Source organism: Chelonia mydas, chromosome 10, assembly GCF_015237465.2.
Source record: "Chelonia mydas isolate rCheMyd1 chromosome 10, rCheMyd1.pri.v2, whole genome shotgun sequence".
Classification (NCBI taxonomy): domain Eukaryota; kingdom Metazoa; phylum Chordata; order Testudines; family Cheloniidae; genus Chelonia; species Chelonia mydas.
In genome coordinates, this window is record NC_051250.2 from 44,602,056 (window position 1) to 44,625,937 (window position 23,882).

Below are 23,882 nucleotides of genomic sequence, written 5' to 3' on the forward strand. Positions count from 1 at the left end.
ACTGTTAGTTTCCCAAGCCCAAAAGCGATGGTCTACTGTATGCAACTGCTCAGTGAATGCTAAAAGTAATCTAGCGTTGTTTCTTTCCATGGCACACAGCAGGTCAGGCAACTCTGATTTCTATTCAGATTCAGAGCTCATTATAGACTGCATGACCAACCGCAATGTGCTGATAACAGTGACCACAACAGTAGAAGCAATGCGGGATCCATCCTTTCAGACAGAGATGGTGTGTGCACAGTAAATAGGGGCACGTTGAAAAATGTTGCAAAACAGTCAGAAGTCCATGGAATGCTGGGATGGAAAGAACTGCATCATGGGACAGAGTCCAAACCCATGATGGACTGTGATCCGCTCCCCCTTCCTAGCTTCAAAAGGGGGTGAGTAGCACAGTGGGATAGCTACCCACAATGCACTGCTCTCACTGTCAATGCTAGAGCACCAACTGTGAACGCACTCTGCTGACAAAAGGAGGGTCGTGTGAACATGCACAAACATTATACCGTTAGCTTAACTTTTGTCAACAAAAACTCAGAGGAGACAAGGCCTTAAGGTACAGTTTATCTTCTAGCTCTTTGAAGGTGATATTAGAACAATCACACATGGCCAAACATCACTGCTAACTGCTCCAAACTCGGATGCTACACTATTCACACCTATTTGTTGGGTGACACCCATCCATCACAATATAACTTTGCATAGGAAGTTACCAAGCAATGTTATCAAGATTTAGAGAAAACCATCTAAGTAGCAGGAAAACAACATTTAAAAAGCTGCCACATCTCACGCTATATGAATAAATGTAAGATACTTTTAACAGTGGAGAATTTTAGGTGTTGCAGATTTCTCTCCAATCTCAGTACTCAAGAAAATCTGCAAGACACATACATTGTTGGTGTGCCAATACATACAGCAGGGAATTCCACTACATATTAAACTGCTCTGCCTGCTTATCCAGGAGATCAGCCAGTCAGTCTTAACAGGGACAGTGCAGGGTTAGTCCCTTCAGTATATTTCAGTGAGTTTAGTTTTGCAGCTCGTACCACTGTCTTGATGGGACTATTTCACAGCTTTGTAAGCTGCCCTGGAAGGCAGTCTCATAAGAACAGACTAAATAGAACCATTTTACTGTAAAATATAGATTAGAGGATGATGGTTAAATACCTTTCAAAAGTCTCACACTCAGCTCAGCCCTGGCTACATTATAGAGATGTGGAAGTATCCCCTATCCCTTGTCAATACCGAAACTCAGCCAATCCACACCCTGCCATGGGAGGCTTGGACATCCAAGCCAGCAACCAAACACTTCCATCATGGAGGGAGGGGAATGAGGGAGACAGACGCCAACTTTAAAATCATTTATTCACACACTAACAACATGTGACCCAACCCCTCCCCAAAATAAACAGTGACTATGAAAGTCTATGGAATGGCTTCAGCTTTCAGACAACATCCTCCACATAAACATGAAAGCAGAACAAAGCATACAAGGACAATGCAATGGATAAGGCAGCCAGGTCAGCAAGAGAGCTCACAATGCATCCCCAATGGAGGAATTATAAATATATATATTTCTCATGTAGCAGTCAAAGAAAGATTAAAACCAAATGGCATCAACAGAAGAGCTTAACCCTTTTCTCCAACATTAGAAGTGATGGAGAAAGACACAAACGACAGCCAGCAGTTCCACCCTCCTCCCATCCTGTCCCATCCCCACTGACAGTCACAGGGAGGGAGAATTGCGGAATTGATCTGAGGAGGAAGGCAGTACAGATGTAGTCTCCTTCACCATCCTGGTCCCGCTGTGCTGCATTCTGCTCCCTTTGGGGTTTGATACAGAGCCTGTCTCAGCAGCGTCTGAAGTCTCCAAGGGCCTCTCTGTGGAGCTCGTAACAGAGGCGTGGACCTCTGCTTTGAGATGAGGAAGATCATGAAGGAAGTGATGAATTAAAAACTAAAGCCTCCTTAACCAGTCTCACCAGAGACTTTAAAGCCAGTGACCCACATTCAGACCAGGATAGCTCACACCTTTCCTAAGGACTCCCAACCCCTCCACACAACTAACACACGAGCAGCCAAAGAGCTCACCTGAACCAGAGGTAGTGCTCCAATGCTCCTTTTATTCAATTTAAGGGGAGTACCACTGCAGCACTGCCAGAGGCCTAGGCAAAGGCTCTTCTTCTAAAATAAAGCACCAGCTGGGTAAAGGTAACCTGAATGCTCCTTTGTTGAATGCTGCCATAGCACAGTGCTGACCTTGAACAGGGTAAGACTGCTTAAACCAAAGCTGGAAGAGCAAGCTGGGGTAAGCTGTATATAGCATTGGTTACCCCAGTACAGAAACATATAAGGTTTTAAATGTAGTGTCATTAAGAGTTAACTCAAGCACATCCCTTCTGTGTGTCTACACCCAAAACATGCCTTACATTTAAGAGTCTGAGTGAACATAAAAATAGACAAGTCTTTAAAATGTGTGCCACACATCCGGTGATCAGGAAAAAAACACTGATTGAAAAAGCCAAGAACTTGATACTGCTTCTAGCCACGGTGTTCCCCCTGGCATGCCAGGCTTCCATTCACAGCCCAAGCATGAGGCACTGCTAGGCTAACAAGTATACCATACAGCTGTATTTAAAGAGCTTCTATGCCAGTTCATAAACATCTTCCATTTACTATTTGGAGATTAAGTGTGTGTGTGTATATATATATAGATATAGATATATAGTTCTCTATGTAACACATTTCAATGAAAAGTCAACTCAGAGGATATACAGGCCAATCTAACAATGAGAAATGCAGTTTCAGTCCAACAGAAGCTTGTTTTCCCTTTCTGCATGAAAGGAGATTTAACCCCTTCTCCTCTCAAAAGCATCTTCAGGTCACGCTGTCGTACTCCACAGGGGCTATTCTTCATCAGAGGAAGAGTTCTGATCCAGAGAGTACACCATGAACATCACGTCGGGTCGCGATGGAACGCAGGGGTGGCCAGGCCTCACAATCTCAAAGCCCAAGAAACTGAATGTCTTCAGAAGTGGAGCTACCCAAGGGGAGGGAAGAGAGAGATACTGTTAACCTCAGGAATGAAATGCCTTGTTAGCTGCATTCCCCAGCACAAAGTCCAGGTGGGGAATCAATATGCACATGGGCAAACTCCACATTTTCAGGGCCGTACTGCACATCAAAAAAGGAATTTTTAGGTGGGCTGACCTTTTAAACTCAAAGATTCATGGTTACCTTGTCCTTCCCCTATGTCTCTTTCTTCACCTGTATCTTGTCTGTTCTTTATGCTGTATCTCCATTTCCCTCCCCCTGCTTCCTCCACTCCTTTGGGTATCTTGTCTAGGGCTCATTGAGGCAGGGACTGTCTGAGTGTACAGTGCCTAGCACAACAAGGCCAGGATCCTGACTGGGACCTCTAGATGCCAATGCAATACACAGTTGCAGAAAATGTGGACACCAAATAGGAAGATTAGTAAAAATCACAGCAGCACCTAAGCACGTCACAATGAACTAGCCCCTATCTCCCAGGGAGGCTGTGAGAAATATTATTTACAGATGGGCAAGTGAGGCCCAGGAAGATTAAGTGACTTACTCAAGGTTACACAGAGTCTATGGCAGTCACAAATTCCCCAGAGCTCCAAGTCCAGTGCTCTTAGACACAAGACCATCCTACATCTATTGGTAGAATCTGTAAAATGTAGTATACACCCTAACAAAGTGTGACCTTCCTACATCACCTATGAAAGCAGTGGGTGTCGTACAAGAAATCCTTTTAACCTCTGCAGAAGGGGCATTGGGTCAGTCCCTGCTCATTTTATCTCACATACTTAATATGTAACAAGGACAAGCCTCCCAACATCCGTTGTGGACCTTGTAAGCCACACATTTAATGCTAACAAATTCAGGTGTGCAGTGTTGTTGTAGCCATGTTGTTCCCAGGGTAACAAAGAGACAAGGTGGTGAGGTAATATATTTTATCGGATCAGCTTCTGTTACCCCACCCAACTTGTGTCTAACTTGCTTCTTCCAGCTGCCTCTAAGACACTATTGTGGACTCACTCCACACCACTAGGTACAATATTATTTGTAGACTAGACTGTTAATTGGGGGTCTGAATACATCTTCCCTGGCAGATGCAAATTTGAGCTGGGGAGCAATGGCATGAACTGTCAGTGCCAAAGGATTACATAAAAATAAGCTTAACCAGCCAACAGCATTCTTGCGGGGATGTGGGCACGACCATGGTGAAAGCCTTTGGGCCCAGATGAAGGTCACACTCACTCAGTAGCAGTTAGGGACTGACTAATGATGGCAGCCAGTGCTAGAAGGGAGGGGGGAAGAGAACAAGGAAGTGCCCAGCATCCCAGGGCAGCTCCGCTCCCTCATGCGCAAGCAAGGAGCTGGGAAGGGGAAGAGAGGACCCTGCTGCAGCTGTCCCAGGCCTGGGAAAGAAAGTGATGACCCCCTGGAGCTGCAACTGGAGCAAAAGTGAGGCTGGAGGAGGCAGAACTGATGTGGAGAGTGGGGGAACAGGATTGATTTTAGGGGAGGAATTAATTGCTGGGCAGGGGGACAGGCAGATGTGGGGGTGATAACAGACCCCACTTTTTTTAGGTCACTTGAAGCACTGATGGCTGCCAACTGGAACTCACTGGCAATGCCACAAATACAGGGATTATTTACCATGGTTTGGGACATTCTTTAAGTCAAGCAGCTTGCTGTGTTACCACACTGTACAGATTTTACCACCAAGGCATCATTCATACAACTCAGGCAGAATGGGGTTAGCCCAGAAACCCACACTTTGACAAGTTATGGACAAAGGCAGATAATTGGATACAATAGATACATTTGTTACTAAGGAACCACAGCAGTGTTACCCCTGGTATCTACACGGGGGTGACTCCAAGTACTCCTTCACTAACATACCACTAACAATTAGACACTCTAAAACCTCTGTGTTCTCACTCAACTGTGCCACATGACTTTTAAAAGAGGAAGACTCATTGTGGCAGATTTGTTCTGTGTACTGAAGTATTTAGCAACTGGAATGTGAGCTCCAGATCACGAGGAAGAAAGGGTTTGAACACTGACAGTCAATTGTTTCAGGAGCAGGTAAGAAATTTCACTGCAAGGTAAAGTAATTTTAGTTGCCTTTGTACACATCTCCCAGAAACCAGCTATTACTGGCTGCCACAGTGGGTAACTCAAGTGTGCTGCCAGCTTTCTATTTATGAGAACAAAAATTTCTCACTTCCAGAAAGACACTGTCCAGCTAACCGATTTTTAAAAATATTTTCCTGTGTTTAGTGCAAGTGAGGAGCTCCTACTGATCTGAAGATAAAACAGTGATGCATGAAGACATAGAATAATCCTTTTTTTGAGAAGCAGAGGATTAACATTAGATTCGTAAGAAGAATTTTGTTGCATCTATTAATCACTTCTACCATCACAAGGCTGTTTGATTACTAGATATTCACTCACATCTTGTCAAATTTAATACTGGCTTATTCATAACCTTGTGCTTTGCCATAAATTCCCTCAGGCTTCCTTGTTCTAATCACCTATCCGATACATCTATCTTTAGATACTAGCATATCCCTCTTAAGTCATGAGCACCTACAGGCAGGATAAGTATTACCCACAGGTCTGGAAGAGAACAGAAGTGCTAGGAGATCAACTGGTCAAACATCTGCTCAGAAACGATGAAAGGGATCAACACCAGGGCACAGAGCCAAGCGCAACCATCACTAAAAGTGTTCTAGTTCCCCCGTGGGGTAGGACAGCCACCCCACTACAAATCATGTGAACCTTGCAGTTTCATTTTTTGCTGAGAGGAAACATTAAATGAGTCCTGACTAAAGGTATTAGAGATCCTGCATTGCTACTGAAGTAGTAGGGAAAGGACACTTCTCTGCGTGGCAGCCTTACTGTCCAACAGCTCAGTTCCTACTGATGCAAGTTACTTTGGACATCCAGCCACAGAGACGTCCAATATCCCTTCTTTACAAGCAATAAATCAGGCATTCATATAAGTCAACCGAAATAATTTCTGACTGGGCAAGTAATTTGCAAGAAAGCTAATTATGACAGTGCTTGTTGCGCAGATATCACAACAGGAAACTTCCTACCGGCGGAAGTGGCCTGGTGAAGCCCTGCAGAGGACAGTACTCTGCAGAGCAACAGCTGCTTCACTCTATTCTGAGGGAGGAAAAAACCACACAGAGGCGAAAGTTCTCACCTCTATCTTCTCTACTTTTTCTGAAGCAAATAAAGACGTAGTTTGCTTTCATTTTCTCTTCAGCAAATTCCAACAGCGCTAGCAATCTGTCAGGGAGGAGGAAAGGGCACGTTAGTCACACCAAGCGATCAGTCCCAAGGAAGTGGCTGGGCGCTGTCAGCCTGACTTATGAGGAGGAATTGCTAAGGTGTACTGAGGCACAAGAGATGCATCCACACTGACACATGGGAATTATGCACTTTGGTTAACACTGGAGGAAGAAATCTTGCAACAAAGCCCTGTTGAGGCAGGGCCTGTCTTTTTGTTGTTTTATTGCCCCTAGCTTAATGGGGTCCTGAGCCATAACTAGTCACCACAGTAATACAAGTTAATAATATGAGTCACTGAGTGAGTCTTCCAGCCCTTTCATTGTACATGAGGAAAGCGTTCAAGAATTTCCTTGGCACTAGACAGGGTGAGCTCTCCCACATTCATGCCAGTGCGCTGGGCACAGATATCTGTCCCACCATAACTGCTGAAGTCTGGGAGGTAGGCCTGATCTACATTGAAAAGTTGCATCAGCAAAGGTACCTCAGTCAGAGGGGTGAAAAAAAGCCAGCCCCCGACTGATGCAGCTATGCCAATCCCGCCCTGCCCATCCCCGGTGGACACAGCTGTGTCCGTGGAAGAGGACATAGCTAACTTCATTCATGGAACTGGTGTTTCTACGCCAACAGGAAAAGCCTTCTGTCCGGTGTAGGCTGCCTCTATGCTACGAGGGTTTGCCAGCACAGACATGCTAACATGGTTCAGACATGCCTTTAGTCTGAGCTGGCAGAGAAATGGTTGGTAACCAAGAGCTCCATATTTCAGAAGCAACAGTTCATAAGCTGCTATTGACCCAACCTGTGCCCCACTTAACCTTTAAATGATTTGTGACGTTTCCCTTATAAAAAAGGAGGGGGGGGGAGGGAAGGAGGCAAAGAAGAAAAATTGCCTAGGTGAGCCAGTGAGAATTTTTGCATATTGTTTCACAGAACAGGTCTCCTACTCATGATGCAATTTTCCATCACTGCCATCATGGTAAGGTGGCAGAAAACTTCTGAAATATTTTCTACCAACTAGTAAAACATAAATTGCACTGATCCCAAGTACCACAGCCCCACTGATCAGTTTAGTCTGGGCTCTACCATCAGTCACTGACCTGAGACTTGAGTACAGTACCACAAGAACATTTACTAATAGGAATTTCAAGACCTAATTAAACAGCAGCCAGCAAGACTGGAGAACACCTAGGGATTGGAAGGGATTTTGTTAATATGATAATCATCGATTTTAATTATAACTTCCCAGGCTTATTTTACCTAACTAAAAATAATCTGTTATATAATTGTGGTGACTTGGGCAGACAAATACCCTCAGAGAAGAATCAGTGCCTGGGGGAGTTGGGAGAGCTGGAATATTTATGAACTACAGAAAATACAAGGATTTCTCCAGATCCTGTTTGTGCAGTATGAAGTACAGTGCAGGTGTACACTGAATATCCTGTTAGAGTGTGTACCAACATATTTAGGTACCATATGAAGTTGGATCAAATTTTTAAAGGCACACAAATGTACATTTGGGATCAAACAAAAGAAGTGGAAAGGCAAATGACTATGGAAGGATATAGAGGTGAAAGGGAGATCCTGACATGTTGCCTGATAAGGGCCCAATGAAATTTACACACAACATTTATAATTAATCTGTGTTGTCCATTTCAACATGAAGTTATGGGATCTCAGAGTTCAGAGATACTTTAAAGGGTTCTGGGATGGCTACAGGAGAACAGACAGCTCCACTAAGAGCAGGCTAACTCAAACTGATGACAAAGGAAAATTATGCTTTGGAACAATGTAATTATCTGTAGGGAAATAAAAATGCTCACCCCCAAAAGCTTGTCTAATTGGTCAAGAGACAAAAATTTGGGGAGATAACCCCTTCTCCATAAGCATCTAGTCACCAGCCCTTGCTAGAGGCAGATTACCAGAGCAAGATCACTACTGGTCTGACCTGGAATGGGAAATACTATGTACCAAATAATCATGTTGACCCTTTATACTATTTGAATTCTTATGCTAAAAAGGAGAAGGGCAAATCTCTCTTGATCCCTAGGGGGGAAGAAAAAATACACACAGAACCACAAAAATAAGGAAGCTTTGGTGTAGAAGGGAATAATGGAATATTTATATTTACAATCTAAGAATGGAGGTATACAATAAATCCCTTCCCCCTTTATCCTGTCAAAGCAATCCCCCGTGTCACATTGGCTACAAGCCATACCTTCTTCCATAGGCAGTTAACCCTGCATATGGCACTCACACAGCTTTAGGATCTTACCCTTCTTTGCTCCCGTCAGCTAATAAGCCATCAGGGATTTCCACAAAAAGGCTCTGATTGGAAAGCACTGCATCCCAGGAGGAGATCTTCACTTCCGTAATCTTGTACTGGAAGTGGACAATGTGAGGTTTCCCTTCATGCACTGGGACATCTTGGTTAACAGTGAGCTTCTCGTCCTTCAGGTTTTGATGGGGGGAAAAAAGGGAAGAGTGAAATACAGTCTGAGCTACTAAAATAAATTCAGTTATTTCAATGTCCTTCAACACTAGGTAATGTCGGTGCCACCTGTGGGGTTCCATTTAGGAAAAAATACCTATGATTTAGAACAGTTTTACAAGCCGTAGCCTGATTTGAAAATTTGTGTTAGTGCAATTTTAAATTAACATTTATAATGAACTAAAATAGAAATGCTTTTTTAGAACTGACTGAATGGGTCTTGCTTGAATTTTACAAATTGCTACAGAACAAAGAACAAAATACTAAAACTGTTTGGCTCCAAATTCTTTCCAGAAAGGATTCCCCCCCTCCAAGACTTCACCACTCCCTTTAACTCTAAAAATAAAGACCTGACATGCTAGTACCCACCTGTGAGAACAGACACCCAGGATTACTAGTCACATTGAGAAATTAAGGCCAAAGAGTTCTAAGGATCTACATTCATCTAGCACAGTGTAAGTAAGTGAATGAATTTGCCAAATTCCTTGGTAAACATGTGCTTAGTCCTAACTACAGAGAATTTACTAGAAGATTCGAATCTTCCACTGAAAAGTTGTATTAGCTATGTGCCCAGACCATGGCCAATCCAATCAGAAACATACGAGAGATCAATACTTTAGCTAGGTTTAAAGCTCTCCTAGACACTTTAAAGCCTAAAAACACCTATCCAATGCTTTTGTAGAATATTCTATTTTCAATCTAGCCTAAAATATGAACTTCAGAAAGATGAACATTTAATAAAGGTTTTTTTCTACTACCTAAGAAATGCGAAGTAAAACGTGAAATTTTAACTAGGAAAGAATAATTAAAAACTCAAACAGATACAAAACAGTCACTTTGGCAACTGACGCCTATAAATAGGTAAAGAACATGTAACTACAAATCCACTCTATTTTTAGGGTTTTTTTTTAAAAACATTGTCTGATCCTAGAGTAGACAGTGTGTTGTCATACCATAATGATCACCGTAAAGAGAACTCAAGTTTCCTCATTCAAATTCTCTCCAGTTCAATTATAACTTGTTTTGCTGATACCACGTGTTCAGAATTACACGTGTGAACAGCAGTAATGCCGTTTCATTCCACAACAGGTTACACTGACCAATCTGTATAATTAACTATGTCCCAGAGAACACAGCTGTCTTCGGTTCCAATACTCACTTAGTAGTACAGAGTATCCACTAAGGTCTGACCAGTTCTGTGCCCAATGGCATTCCAAAGCATTTGCCCAAAGTCAGATTTACAGCTCCTAAATCTGAAGCTATTGCAGCCACTAGCCAATTCCAGTGCACATGCATCTGGTGGTCTATCTTTGTTGGGGTTCTCTGAATTCATGTTCTTGCATAAAACATGAGTGAATGAACTCAAGAGCATTTCCCAGAACTTACTGCCAAAGCGGGGGGCATCAAATGAGTATTAAACAGCAGACAGAAGTCTTTAGCGGTCAAATTGAACCTAAGTGGTAATGAAAGGCAGGCTATCAGAACTCATGTTTAGTGACGTCTCACTGACAAAGATGTCAGGTCAGAAACACTATTTGGATGCATTCTACATTTCAAATGTATGTCCAAAAAGATGCCATTTCAAATATATCAGCTGCCAGTTACAGTTGTAAACAAAATGAATAACAGAATTTTAATTATTAATGGCCTATTTGTCTTAAGGACTTTCCTGCGGCTGAAAATTGACATTCACGGTTCCTCTCTATTACAGTTATAGTTACTGTAGCATGAAAGATGACAGTATTGCTTTCTTTGGATTTTGCCTAAGAAAAATCTCTGGGGAAACACCAAGAACAGCTTAAGTCATCCAAGACTAATGAAGTCAGAGATGCCAACAAGTAGAAAGACAGCATCAGTTTTGAAAGTGAGGCTATGGCAAAGCCTGGGAACACTGCATTGCTAAAAGACTCCTGCTAGCTGATCCAGGAGAATTGACTGGCTAGAAGGAAACAGCATCCAGCACTCCTCCGCCAGAAGGTAGCATACCTGGGAAGAACATTTGTGATACCACCCCTTACAAGGAAGAGAGGCTTTTATTAAGAGGAATGTTTCAATGGCAGGGTTCTGTTCACTCTACAGCACGTTGGACTCACGTTCATCAGTGAGGTTCTACAACACAGCAGTGCTGCTTTCTACAGCACACAAACTCCTGGTGGTAGTGGGTCAAAAGTGGATTTTTTACTGAGTTACATATGTAATGATTATATTAATCACTTCCACTAGTCCTCAGGTTATTTTGATACTAACTTCAAAAACTCGCTTTGAGTCTTCGGTTTTACTCTGCCTTGCATTCTCAGCTTCAAACAGTTGCTTCGTGTGGACAATGCAGGTATGCTAGAAATCAGTGGGGAAGCTGAAGTTTTGACAAGTGAGCAGAGGGGCAGTTGAGGCTTTGGCCACTGGGAAGAGATGGGCATCAGTTTGGGTTTTTATTTAATGAAATTTATTTTGAAAGTGTTCCCACCTGAAGCATGTACACATGAACAACATTTAATAAAAAAAATTGGAAGCAGTCTGCAAACTGTTCACCCCACCTAATACTTTCCTAGCAAAAGACTCAGAGAAAGCGCTAGTTTTGCAACATGATCGAATGGTCAGCAAATTTTGGTTCTGAAAGACCCTCCTCTCCAAACTGTCTCAAGAACCCTCCCAACTAAGTCAGCTAACTCCACTCAAGTGTCTCAGCTACTCTCAACTGATTCTCCTCACATAAGAGATGGTCTCTGAGGGACTTAAGCCATTTAGGGTTATACAGGTTAAAACCAACACTGTACTGTACCCAAACATTAACGGGAAGCTGTGTTGATTATGGAATACAGGTGTCGCATGCGGTTTTCAAGCACCATCAAGAAAGCAAGCAGCTGGTGGATTCCTGGTAATGTTAGTGCACAGCACCATCTGGAGCACATGATAGTGATCCAGTCTGGCAGTGACAAGGCATGGATTACCCTGGAGAGGTCCCACAACCACAAGGAATGGTCCTTGCCAAGGGTAGAAGGTAAAAAGCATTCTCAGCTAGTGAAGCTATTTTAAGCACCTAGGAGACAGAGGAATATTGTGGAACTGGGGAAGGTATCTTTCTCATCTCCCTTGCGCACAGGAGAAGATCGGATAGTCAGTTTGTTTTTTAAAAGGGAATTCAACTCAGTTCTCACCCAGCAACTCTCAATGGCAACCAGCTGCTCCATGGTCCCCAACGCTAATCACTTCTTCACCCCAACTGTCATAGATAACCACTGTAGCCGCATTTTTCTCCTAAATAATCAGCTTTAAAATAGTTAAGGATGGCACTGAAGTCATCATTAGGTTTCTGAGTCAACAATCCTTGGAGACAAATAGTGCCACTCACAGTTCTCAGGATTACTGCTTCAGTTTGTCCAGTTACAGGCTCAGGAAGACAAAAACATTGCAAACGTGACTGATGGGTATTATCTGTGCAACCCCAATGGCTAAAATCTCATCTGGAAAAGCATTTAGAATCTGCAGCCAACTTCTAGTTTAGGGGGCAGACTCTAGGGACAAATCTGCTGCTGAATCACAGAAGGAGGAGGGGAAGGGGAAGGGAAAAAAAAACAAAAACAAACTCCCAGACAGACTTATGCCCCCTCACTCCCTGATGGTATCAATGGATGATAGTGTAGAGTTAGACAAGCAAACTTCGAGACCATTCAGACAACCAACAAAGTGCATAGTTCTCTGAAGAGGATGTAACTTGAAGTGAAAAAGCCCACTGCCAATATCATAATTTATGCTGGAAGCTTATTTTTAAAATGTCAGATTACTTCACCAAATCAGTACTAGAACTCCCACCTGCTGCTGACTCATTTTATTCTATTAGCCAGACCTAATACAGCGCACACGGCAATGAAACAGGAACACTACTACAGACGAACACCATCTTGTGAAAACAGCCATTATAAAAAAATTTACTGTGAGTAGCATGCATCTATTCTAGCCAATAAGCCCACATTACAGTGGCAACTATGCTGTTGACAACCAATTTTAAGCGCTAGTATAGTTTAGAACCAATGAGGACTGGGATATTTTCCACCTCCACATAACTACAGAAGCCAAACTATGGTACAGACTAATCTCCCAGGCAGCCAAGTTTTAACAGTTGCCAGAAAAAAAACTGTCTGCATTCCTCAGCATGACTGTGCTAGCCACTGTTCAGATGTCTTGCTAGCACAGTTTCAACCAAAGAATGGCCCAGGCCTAAGTGTTACAGTAAGGTGGATGCTACAGCTATAACTCAACTGCACTGAGCCTTTGTTTACAGATGGATTTGAGGAGTGTCAGCCTCAAGTTTACATCCTGACTAGTCAGCTTCTGTTCTAAGATGGTATTAAGATCAGATCACCGGTGTTTGATTCTATTAAAACTCAGAGGATTGTACTTGTTTATAGTGTCCAGTGCTGGATTAGGTAGCCTCTCACATCTAATCAGACTGTTTTGGGTTTGCTAACTTGAGCAAAAGAAGTTGCCATCTGTTCTGAATGCACAAAACACAGAATAGCAGTGCTGAAAAATGGGTTCACTTTTCCTGTGGGGAACAGGTTTATTCATTAGGCGTGAAGGGAGCTTGCATGGTTCCGCACACTCACTGTATTTACTATAGCTTCAAACCATCAACCTTAACAAAACTACTGGGGGTAACAGCTGTTGTGGCCAAGCCAGGTTATAACAGCTGGGACAGAGTCAGTTTTAAAAGTCATGCCTTAGCCCAAGGACAATCCTGAGCTACAAAAGTGTATTTTTAAAAAGAGATCATTAAAACTGTTTGGCTCTATGCACACTAGCCAATCAGATTCCTCAATAGGAGGTTTACACAATACTTTCATGGTGCTCCTGTTTCTGTAGCACAGAAAGGGCCTTAGTTTCAGGAAGATTTTCTGTTTCCACTGTTATGCTTGAGGGTGAGATTAAAAAAAAGACAACACAGAATGTTTCAGAAGGCAAAAAACTAGGACCAGGAAGGGAGAAAGCAGTAGGCTGGGACTGACAGATTGAAAAGGGAGGTCTATATATGCATCTACACAGAAAGGATGGCAGAGTGTTACAGGATAGGGGAAAAGCTGCCCGTATCTGTCCTGTCCTTTCTGCTCGGAGTAGATATGCATGTGTGAGGGTTCTCCCTCCCCCCAAACCTCATCACAGCTACTTAAGTTTCTTTCCTGCCAAACAACCCCCACCCCCATCCCCATCCCCACACTCTATTGGAATAAACTGGGCCAGGTTATGACAACAGAGCAGCATAACTACATGGATTAACCTTGGGCCTAATTCCCAAACAACTGGGGAAAAGAAGTTTTATACAAGCCCTCTCTCAGGTGGCTGTTTCTTTATCCATGTATACTGAAATACAATTAAACCACTATCTCCCCAGCTCAAAAACATGGAGTCGGGAAGAAAAGTCGGTTTCCAGGAACGGGAAGCAGATCAGGAGACTTCTGAAATCTGCTCAAAGAAGTTCTATTTATGACCTAAAGTTTGGTTTCAGGTCAACTCAGCAGGATACATGCAAATGAGCGTTAGAGGAGAATGTGTCAAGATAGTGACGTTTTTAAGACAAAACCTTTACCTCATGTTATTACAGCCTTGAACTAAATCTCTCAGATTAGACGCTCAAGGACAAATTTCCATTTTAGTGAAAATTTACTGTGCACGAGACATCTAATCTGGTTATATTTCTTAATTAATCCAAGAGGAACAGCAGGAAGGACTATGTGTACTGACAGTTTATTGGGGAAAAAGGATGTTATGATCCACCAGAGCCAAATGACTTGAGAACCCCATGTGTGCAGTTTCCTCTTGGCATGTACAGCACCTGCATCCTCCTGCCAAGTTTACCCACCCAGAGCACGTACTTCAGCACAAGTCCCTGTCTGCAATACAATACCAGCTCTGACCGCTGACTATGTTGTGCAGTAAAGCTCTCTTCATTAAAGAGCTGAATCTTTTAAGTTTCTTAACATAAAAAATGGCAATAAAGAAAGGCAGCCCAACCCGTTCAATTTATAATACTGCTGGAAACAAATACCATGTGTTTAATATTCTAGTCTCAAATAGAGGGGGGGGGGGGCAGATTCTAAGGAACAGATGCCCAGGGTCAGAAGTTAACATTTCATTTACAGCTGCTTTGCACCAACCCAAGTGCCATACTGGAATAAATTATGTTAATAAGGAATTACTTGCTTTCAATGGAGGCCCTGTGACAACCCATAGGGGCAAAGATTAAATGGATTTTTGCCAACAGCACCCAAGGAATTAAACTTAATACAGGTACAAGAACTAGGGGTCACCAAATGAAATTAATAGGAAGCAAGTTTAAAACAAACAAAAGGAAGTATTTTTTCCACACAACGCAGTCAACCTGTGGAACTCTTTGCCAGAGGATGTTGTGAAGGCCAAGACCATAACACAGTTCAAAGAAGAACTAGGTAAGTTCATGGAGGATAGGTGCATTGATGGCTATTAGCCAGAATGGGCAGGAATGGTGTCCCTAGCCTCTGTTTGCTAGAAGCTGGGACTGGGCAACAGGGGATGATGGATCACTTGATGATTACCTGTTCTGTTCATTCCCTCTCTGCACCTCGCATTGGCCACTGTCGGAAGACAGGATCCTGGGCTAGATGGCCCTTTGGTCTGACCCAGTATGCCTGTTTTTATGTTATTTGGGACACTGTATTCTTAGACAGCAATTAATGCCAACACCCCTGCTGGAAATCTTTTCAGTGTCAGTGGTAGGTGAGAGCAATTCTAAATGAGAGGCCCCCCAAAGCCATTATATTTTTCAAAAGTGTCTTCTCCAGAGGGGACTTCATTCCAAGTGATTGTGTCAGTGGAATACACAAAAAAACTTGAGTCAGATTAGTGAATGAATGACAATGAGGTTGGCGAAGTGAACGCTCTTCAGAGCCCCCGATCTCCTACCCATTGTTTTCTAGGTGACTCAAGAATTCCTCCAAAGTCCACTACTGATGCCCTACCATTTTTCTCTTCCTCTCTCCAAACTGATATCAACTGTTACTCTTATATTAACTATTTAAAGGTAGCTGCAATAGACACGGCCCATAGGAATCACTCATACCACTGGATAAATAATCCTAGCAAGGATTATGTTGCCTTCTCTGCAAGTACCAAAGGGCTATATAGAGTACCAAAGCTGACATTTATAGCACAGCACAATGTTTAACCACAAAAAGCTCCTCCTGCCAGAACAAAAAAGAAAACTAAAAAGTTCACTGTGCTCAAATTAAAAGAAAAGTCATCCCCAAAACAGGTCAGATAAAATGACTGAAGTGTCATACTCTCAAAGATTCCAGCAGGATATTTTTGTGACTGTGACGCTACAGGGCCTATTTCCCCCCCCCAGTCAAAGCAGATGTTGCCTAAAGAGTGCACAGTTAAATATCTGTCTAGCACAAAGGACAAATCAAACATTTCTGAATTGGTAGGCACAGCATGCCATCAGGGTTCCAATCGCTAACAGAGCCTTACTCCTTGGGCTGATGGGAGTGGCAGGTTATCCCATGAAGGAGAAACATTTGTCAATCAAAGATAACCCCATAAAACTATTAAGGAGTGTGCTACTGATGGACTTTGTAGGAAGAGACAGACAATTCTCAATGGCTGGAAGCTGAAGGGAAAAAAACAGAACTGAGGGCAAAAAACAAAAAGATACAGACGGATTTATGGCTGGACGGGACCTTGAGAGGTCATAAAGTTCAGTCCCCTATACTGAGGCAGGACCATGTATTGTAAACCTAGACCATTCTTGACTGGTTTTTGTCTATCCTGTTTAGAAACTTCCAGTGAAGGGGATTCCACAATCCCCTTTGGGAGCCTAATCCAGAATTTAACTATACTTATTATTCAAAAATTTTCCCTAGTATCTAACCTAAAAATCTTGCTTGCTGCAGATTAAGCCCATTACTTCCTGTCCTACTTTCAGTGGACATGGAGAATAATTGTTTACACTCCTCTTTATAACAGTCCTTAACATATTTAAAGGCTTATTGGGTCCCACCTCGGTACGCTTTTCTCAAGACTAAACATGCCCAGTTTTTTCAGCCTTTCTTGATAGTCCAGAAGAGAGCAACAAAAATGATAAAAAGTTTAGAAAACCTGACCTTTCTCCAATTAGTCCACATCTTTCCACTGGACACAGTACTTCATTTGAGGCCTCACCAGTGCTGAGTACAGTGGGACAGCTACCTCCTATGTCTTGCATTGAACACTTGTTAATACATGCCAGAATGATATTAGCCTTTTTCACAACTGTGTCACATTGCTGACCCATTCAATTTGTGGCCCACTACAGCGCCCACGTCCTTTTCAGCAGTACTACAACCTAGTGAGTTATTCCCCAATTTGTAGTTGCGCATTTGATTCTTTGTTTCCAAGTACTGTACTTTGCACTTGTTTTTACTGAATTTCCATCTTGCTGATTTCAGACTAATTCATCAGGGTCCTTTTGAATTCTAATCCTGTCCTCCAAAGTGCCTGCAACTCCTCCCAGCTCACTGTCATCTGCAGACTTTCTAAGCACACTCTCCACTTCATTATCTAAGGCAATAATGAAACCGCTGACTAGTACCAGACCCACGACTGCCCCCTGAGGTACCCCTCTAGATATTATCCCTCAATTTGGTAGCAAACAATTGATAACTACTGTGAGTATGGTCTTTCCAAGCAGTAGTGCACCTACCTTATAGTAATTAAATCTAGACCACAATTCCTTAGTTTGCTTATGAGAATGTCATGTGGGACTGGGTCAAAAGCCTAACTAAAATCAAGATATATCACATCTACTGCTTCCCCCGCATCCACTAGGCCAGTAACCCTGTCAAAGAAGGAAATTAGGTTGGTTTGGCATGATTTACTCTTGACAAATCCATGTTGGCTATTCCTTATAACCCTATTATCCTCTAAATGTTACAAATTGATTGTTTAATAACTTTTTCCAGGTACTGAAGTTAGGCTGACTGATTTATAATTCCCCAGGTCCTCCTTGTTCCCATTTTTAAAAAAGGAACTATGTGCATCCTTCTCTAGTATTCTGGGACCTAGACCGTCCTCCATGAGTTCTTGGAGAGAATCGCCAATGGTTCCGAAGTTGCTTTAAAACAAAAGCTCCAGCTGAAGGCATTTTACTATGCGTTCTCCTCCTATATACATTTCAAACAATACCTACGGTAGGGGTTGAAAGTGGGGAAGCAGCCCGCACCCTTCCATACTGCTATCATCAGTAATCTCTAGGACACAGCATTCCTGTCTAACCTGTAAGACTGTCAGCCACTCCGGTTTAGCATTTTATCTTTTTGGTCCCTACTTCCTATTGTTCAGAAGATGTTTAGAAAGTTACTTCAAGTGTTTACACACCAGCCTCATGGATACCCCAAGGAACACAGAGCTCTGGGAATAGTATTGGTGAGTTAATTACTCAAAGCAGACCAGCAGGGAGAACTCACTTATTTCTCAATTAGTAGGTGGTATTTTTTTCTTTAAACAAAACTACATTCAGGCCAGCGTTTCTACCTGACTAACCTGGCAGTGTCACTTAAGTTTAAGGGTCTTACCTTATTTATCTAGTTTAGTTACCTTATAACCAGTGCTTGAATTATAATGGAAAGAAGTAGGGTAGTCATTAATGAATAGGGATGGTGCTGGATGCCACAGCAAGTGAGATGCCAGGGTATTCCTTGGCCTGCTCCTGTGCTGGCATCCTCTGCACTGCCAAGCCAAACTCAGCTGCACAAGACTGCCTTTCCCCCTCTGCCCTCACAATCCCCTGCTTTCTGCCCTGCCTCTTCTCCTAACCTCAACTGCCCTTCCTCTACCCCAAACTGCCCTACCCCTAACTCCACCATCACCCCTACCTGTTACTGCCAACCTTCTGCCCCGCCTCTTCCCACAGTCATAACTCCCCCTTCTGCGCCAACCAAAATCCCTTCTACCTGCCACTACCACTTACATCCCATCTGACTTTTGGCCTCACCTACTGCCCTTGACTTCCCAAGACTCTGCACCCACCCAACTGCTCCTAGCTCCCCAAGCTCTGTCTATGGGTTCTCCATCCCACTTCGATTCCCCACTCCACCCATGCTTCTCCCAATGTGTAGCTCCTAAAAGGGACAGGATTTGACCTTTGCCCCCCTCATCTGCTGTGGTATCAGCTCCCGTTTTCTGCTCTTTCCCTCTTGTAGGGTTCCTGGCTTGTGCAATTGCACCCATCCCCCTTTCCCATCTCTTCACAGCCCATGGCCGGAGGAGCGGTTGGGACAGGACTCGGCAGGCTTACTCTGATTTCTGCCAAGCAGCTGGGCCGCACCTCTCGCTTCCTGCCAGGACGAAGGGGCTTCTCTAGAGGAGAGTGTCGGAGCCCGAGAGACTCCAGTGAAGCACTGAGCCTGGGCAGCAGGACCTGCTTTGTGTGCGGGGGGATCTCCCGCAAACAGAGTGGTGGCACCGGGGCCCTGATCACTCAGGAAAGCCTCCCAATCTCTTTGCAGACTATCCCCTTGTGGTGCCCCACCTCCTGCTGCCATGAGGCAGGGGCACCTGCTGATCTCTCTGCAGCACCACGCCCTGCTCCTGGCTGCACAGGGTGAAGGGCCAAAACAGTACCCCCCCCCACCCCGCATCTTTGATTAAATCAGAAGTAGGGTGGCCCCTAGAAGTAGTAAGGCAGCCCCAGCCCCCCAATCTGAGCATTGCTTATAACAAAACAGTAGCATTTCTTTAAGTGCACAGGAGAACCCAGAGCTCTCAGTTACAAAAAAACAGGCAATTCGTTCTCTACATATTGAATCAGGCTCACCTTATATATCAGAGAAGGATCCCTGCCACACCCTCGCCCACCGGGGATCTTCGACAGTGGGTGAGGGGCATCAGGAGCACCACAGAGGCCCTGGAACAATGTGCCTGGAGCATGGTAGCTGGGGACTGTTACTCAAAGGTAAAATACTACTGCAAAAGAGAAAGAACAGCACAAAGTTATATTAGCAAATGTTTAGTGGTTCAGCTGTCAAGACCCCAAATGACAATTCGAGAACACTCGTGATAGAACGTCACTGACAAATTTCATGTTTCTAGCACTTGGATGTGTAAATCAAAGATACCTGAGCTCTGTTTTATCAGAAAAACTGTAGTGTTATTTGAAACGGAGGAGGGGCTTCTTGTGAAAAGTTGGGAGTGTGCTCAGCAACCTCCCACCAATAAGGGAGGTTTGGAAAACTGCCAATAGCAGATGGCTGGAAAGGCAGAACCACCTGAGTACACATTTTCTATAAACAAACACCTACAAATAGATAGGATCTAGAACAGGGAGGTTTAAATTTCACATTTTCAAAGAAGGAGGAGGAACGAGGGCGCTAATTCTCAAAACAGCGTAAGTGCACTATAAAATGTTTAAGATGTTGACATTTTCATATTCTAATAAAGCCTCATGTGAGATCCAATGTCAGGCTGAAGGATACTTACAAAGTTTTCCACATGCACTTGCGCCCTAAATGTTGTTGATTTCTTGTGGGACGAGCACAAGAGAGAGTAGGGAGTTCAGAAGCTTACTTGGGTTAAGAAAGCTTCCCTTACAGTTCATGCTTTAATACATAGCTAGAGGGTCGCTGAAGCAAAGACTAAGGGCATGGCTATACTACGAAGTTTACAACGGTGCACCTGCACCAATGCAGCTGTGCTGCTGTAAACTCTATGTAGCTGCTCTAAGGCTATGTTTACACTAAAGGTTATATTGGCATAACTTATGTCGCGTTTCGGAGCGTGAATATTAGTGGGAGAGCGTCTCCTGTCAACTTAGCTACTGCCATTTGTGGAGGTGGTTTTATTATTCCAACGGGAGAGCTCTCTTCCTGTCGCCACAGAGCGTCTTCACCGGACGCGCTACAACGACATCACAGCACATATAGGCATGGCCTAAGCCAGGGGTCTCAAACACACGGCCCGCGGAGTTATTTGCTGCGGCCTGCCAAGCTCCCCCCGTCCTCCGAGTTATTTCCAGCAGCCGCCAAGCTCCCCTCCCCAGCCACCCCCCCTTTCCCCACAGCGCGCCGCGTCTGCGCTCCTCTGCCTACCTCCTGGTGCTTCCCGCCGCTTAGCACTTTCCAGGAAGGATGGGGGAGGAGCAGGGAGCCACACGCTCAGGGAAGGAGGCGGAGAAGAGGTGGTGATTTGGGGAAGGGGCGGGGCCTCATGGAATGGGTGGAGTGGGGGCAGCGGAGGTCAGTGATGCTGCCCTTGGGCCAACGTACTAGTCCTCATGTGGCCCTCCTGGTGATCTGAGTTTGAGATCCCTGGCCTAAACCGACAGGAGAGCACTTTCCCATCAGCTTAACTACTCCAGCCCTTGCTACCGCCACCATAGTGCTATCCACACCAGCACTTATGTCACTGTAACTTATGTCACTCAGAGGGGTGGTTCAGTCACACCCCTGAACGACATAAGCTGTAACACACAGACATAGCCTAAGTCTCTTTTACACTCCACCTGATATTCCAAGACCTCTAGCAAGTCAATGAGGGAAACTATTTTACTTCTGGAGCGTTGGTTCTTTCACTAGCATTGTAATAGCTCCTTTTACTGGGACACTGCTTAGCAACATTACACTAACAAAACCTGCAGAAACCATGCAAAGAAGCAGGTGGTCATTCTTTACGATTCCTGTTATGAAAAACCTCAGTATGAGGTTATATAAATACCACCTTCATAGTTCCACTGAAAACAATGGTGTTCTGAGTAGCTCTCAGAGAGGGATAGTCAGTAAGGAACACAACACATTAAAAATGCAAAAAGCAGCATCCACATTAAAGATCGTAAGTTTGCAGTAGGTACTCCTGCACCTTTTGTACACTTTTTGTACAGATTAACCTAATTGTAAAGTAATGTTTTCCAGAATTTTTTTCCCCTCTGTGCTATGCAAGAATCATTTAAATTTCCAAGGACTGAGTCCTGAACGATCCTCTACATCAGGGCTGCCCAAACCAGTTTGTTTGCATGAAAGGGGATTGTTCGAATACCAAGTGACTGATGAAACGTTTACAAAAGAGCCAAATTTTAACTTGTGAAGGCAACTGTAAACACTCTGGCAAAATACAGACTGAAAAATTCTAGCTACAGTACTACTACAATACTGCAGAAGTTAAATCTTCTTCCCCTCTGCCATTTCAAATATTCTAACATACAACATGCTTTGGCACTATTCTGAAGGGGCACTACTCCTTGCAGAAATGAACTCTTTTTTCAACAGACTGTCTGGTACTAGATAAAAAGCAGTGACGTATGGCAGGCTCCTCTACACACATGCTCAGTTGCGTTTTGTATTAACCTGGTCCTTCCTCATCACCGGAACAATCGATTTGGTTGTCACCCCTCTCTAGTGGCTACTGGCATAGAGCTGCATGACAAGACGCTTTGCAGTGCATCACCCATTCCCTCCCACAAAGAAAGCTGTTGACAGCTTTGTTACCCCCCACCCCAAACACACACACCAGTGAACAGCGCAGCACTGATAACTCCCCATTCAAGTCATGATCATTGCTTCAAAAAGCTGAATAATGAAGCGAAGTGATGAAAACCAAATATTTTCACCTAAAGTAGCTCACATGAAACATTTCCTAATTTCATTTTTCTTGGTAAGTGTGGAATTTATTATACAGGGGATAGTCATACTTCCTAACCGTAAGCTGTATTATGAATCCTTTATGCTATGCCAGGCCCTTCACTAGCATCCACAGCTTGGACCCAGAAAGCTCAGCCAAAGTGTTTACAGAACAGCAGTTTATTAGACCTCTTCCACTGCTATGTTTTCTTGGACCTGCATACTACTGCCACCCCCCATCCTCCACCCTCTCTATCTATGCCCCCAGAAAAAGACCCAAACCATTCTAGCCAGGGTCCAAAAGCTGTACCTCATGCTACATGCAGAGTTAGTACTATGGGGCAACTCAGCTGTCCTTGTAGGGGAAGTAGATGTGGAAGGAGCAGATTAAGAAGCATCTGCCCACTTTCACAAATCTGTACCAATGGCAGCCTTAGATTGAACAGTATATAAGTCTTAGCCTCAAACCATCTGAGAAACATACAGTCTTGCTCCTGGCAATTATGATCGACAATGTTTTTATATACTTCTTAAACCTCTCATGTTTCCCCTTTGCATTCATTTACTGTACACTATGAAGATTATCCTCTTCTCTATTGCTTCTGCCTCTCTCCTTCTCTTTTCCTGGTGCTGGCTCTTTTTTTGGTAAAAAGCTGCACTCCTTCAGTTACAACATACAGTTGTTTTTTAGTTAAAAGGCTTTAGGTCAATAAAGACACTAGATTGTCTAAAAAGCATACATCATGTATTCTCTAACTCCTAAGTATAAACTTCCTTGTGTTAAGTCCCATGCCAAATAGGAGCTATTTTCAAGCGTGCATCTGTGTGTAGTGGACATAATTTTATCCTGCTAAACCTTTAGATAGCCCAAATTACTGTCCCACTGGCATTTTGGCTACCAGTCTCCCACAAGCTTCTTTGGCCTACACAACAGGGAGGCATTTGGTGTGAGTTCATCAACTCCTGATCCCAGACTGGGTCAACTCCACAGTGTGTCTAGGGATCCATTGCATCAGAAGCATATGTGCCTAAGGGTATGTCTACACTACGAAATTAGGTCGATATTATGGAAGTCGATTTTTAGAAATCTATTTTATACAATCAATTGCATATGTCCACACTAAGTGCATTAAGTAAGCAGAGTGTGTCCTCACTACTGGGGCTAGCATCGACTCACGGAGCAGTGCACTGTGGGTAGCTATCCCACAGTTCTCGCAGTCTCCACCGCCCACTGGAATTCTGAGTTAAGCTCCCAATGCCTGATGCAGCAAAAACATTGTCGCGGGTGGTTTTGGGTACGTCAGCCCCCCCCCCATGAAAGCAACAGCAGACAATCGTTTCATGCCTTCTTTCCGCGCAGACGCCATACCACAGCAAGCGTGCAGCCTGCTCAACTCAGCGATGCCACCGCTGTTGTGTCCTGGGTGCTGCTGGCAGTAGGTCTGCTAACC

At 43.7% G+C, this 23,882-nt stretch overlaps 1 protein-coding gene across 1 annotated transcript; it reads right to left on the reverse strand.

Annotated features, from left to right (window-relative positions):
- Nucleotides 1–1,343: 1,343 nt before the first annotated feature.
- Nucleotides 1,344–22,746, reverse strand: OAZ2 (ornithine decarboxylase antizyme 2). The gene is given in 6 exon segments (XM_043524084.1): nucleotides 1,344–3,037; nucleotides 6,242–6,327; nucleotides 8,600–8,775; nucleotides 19,638–19,709; nucleotides 19,711–19,786; nucleotides 22,742–22,746. Coding segments are annotated over 6 exon segments (549 nt in total). The 3' UTR covers nucleotides 1,344–2,903.
- Between the last annotated feature and the right edge of the window lie 1,136 nt (nucleotides 22,747–23,882).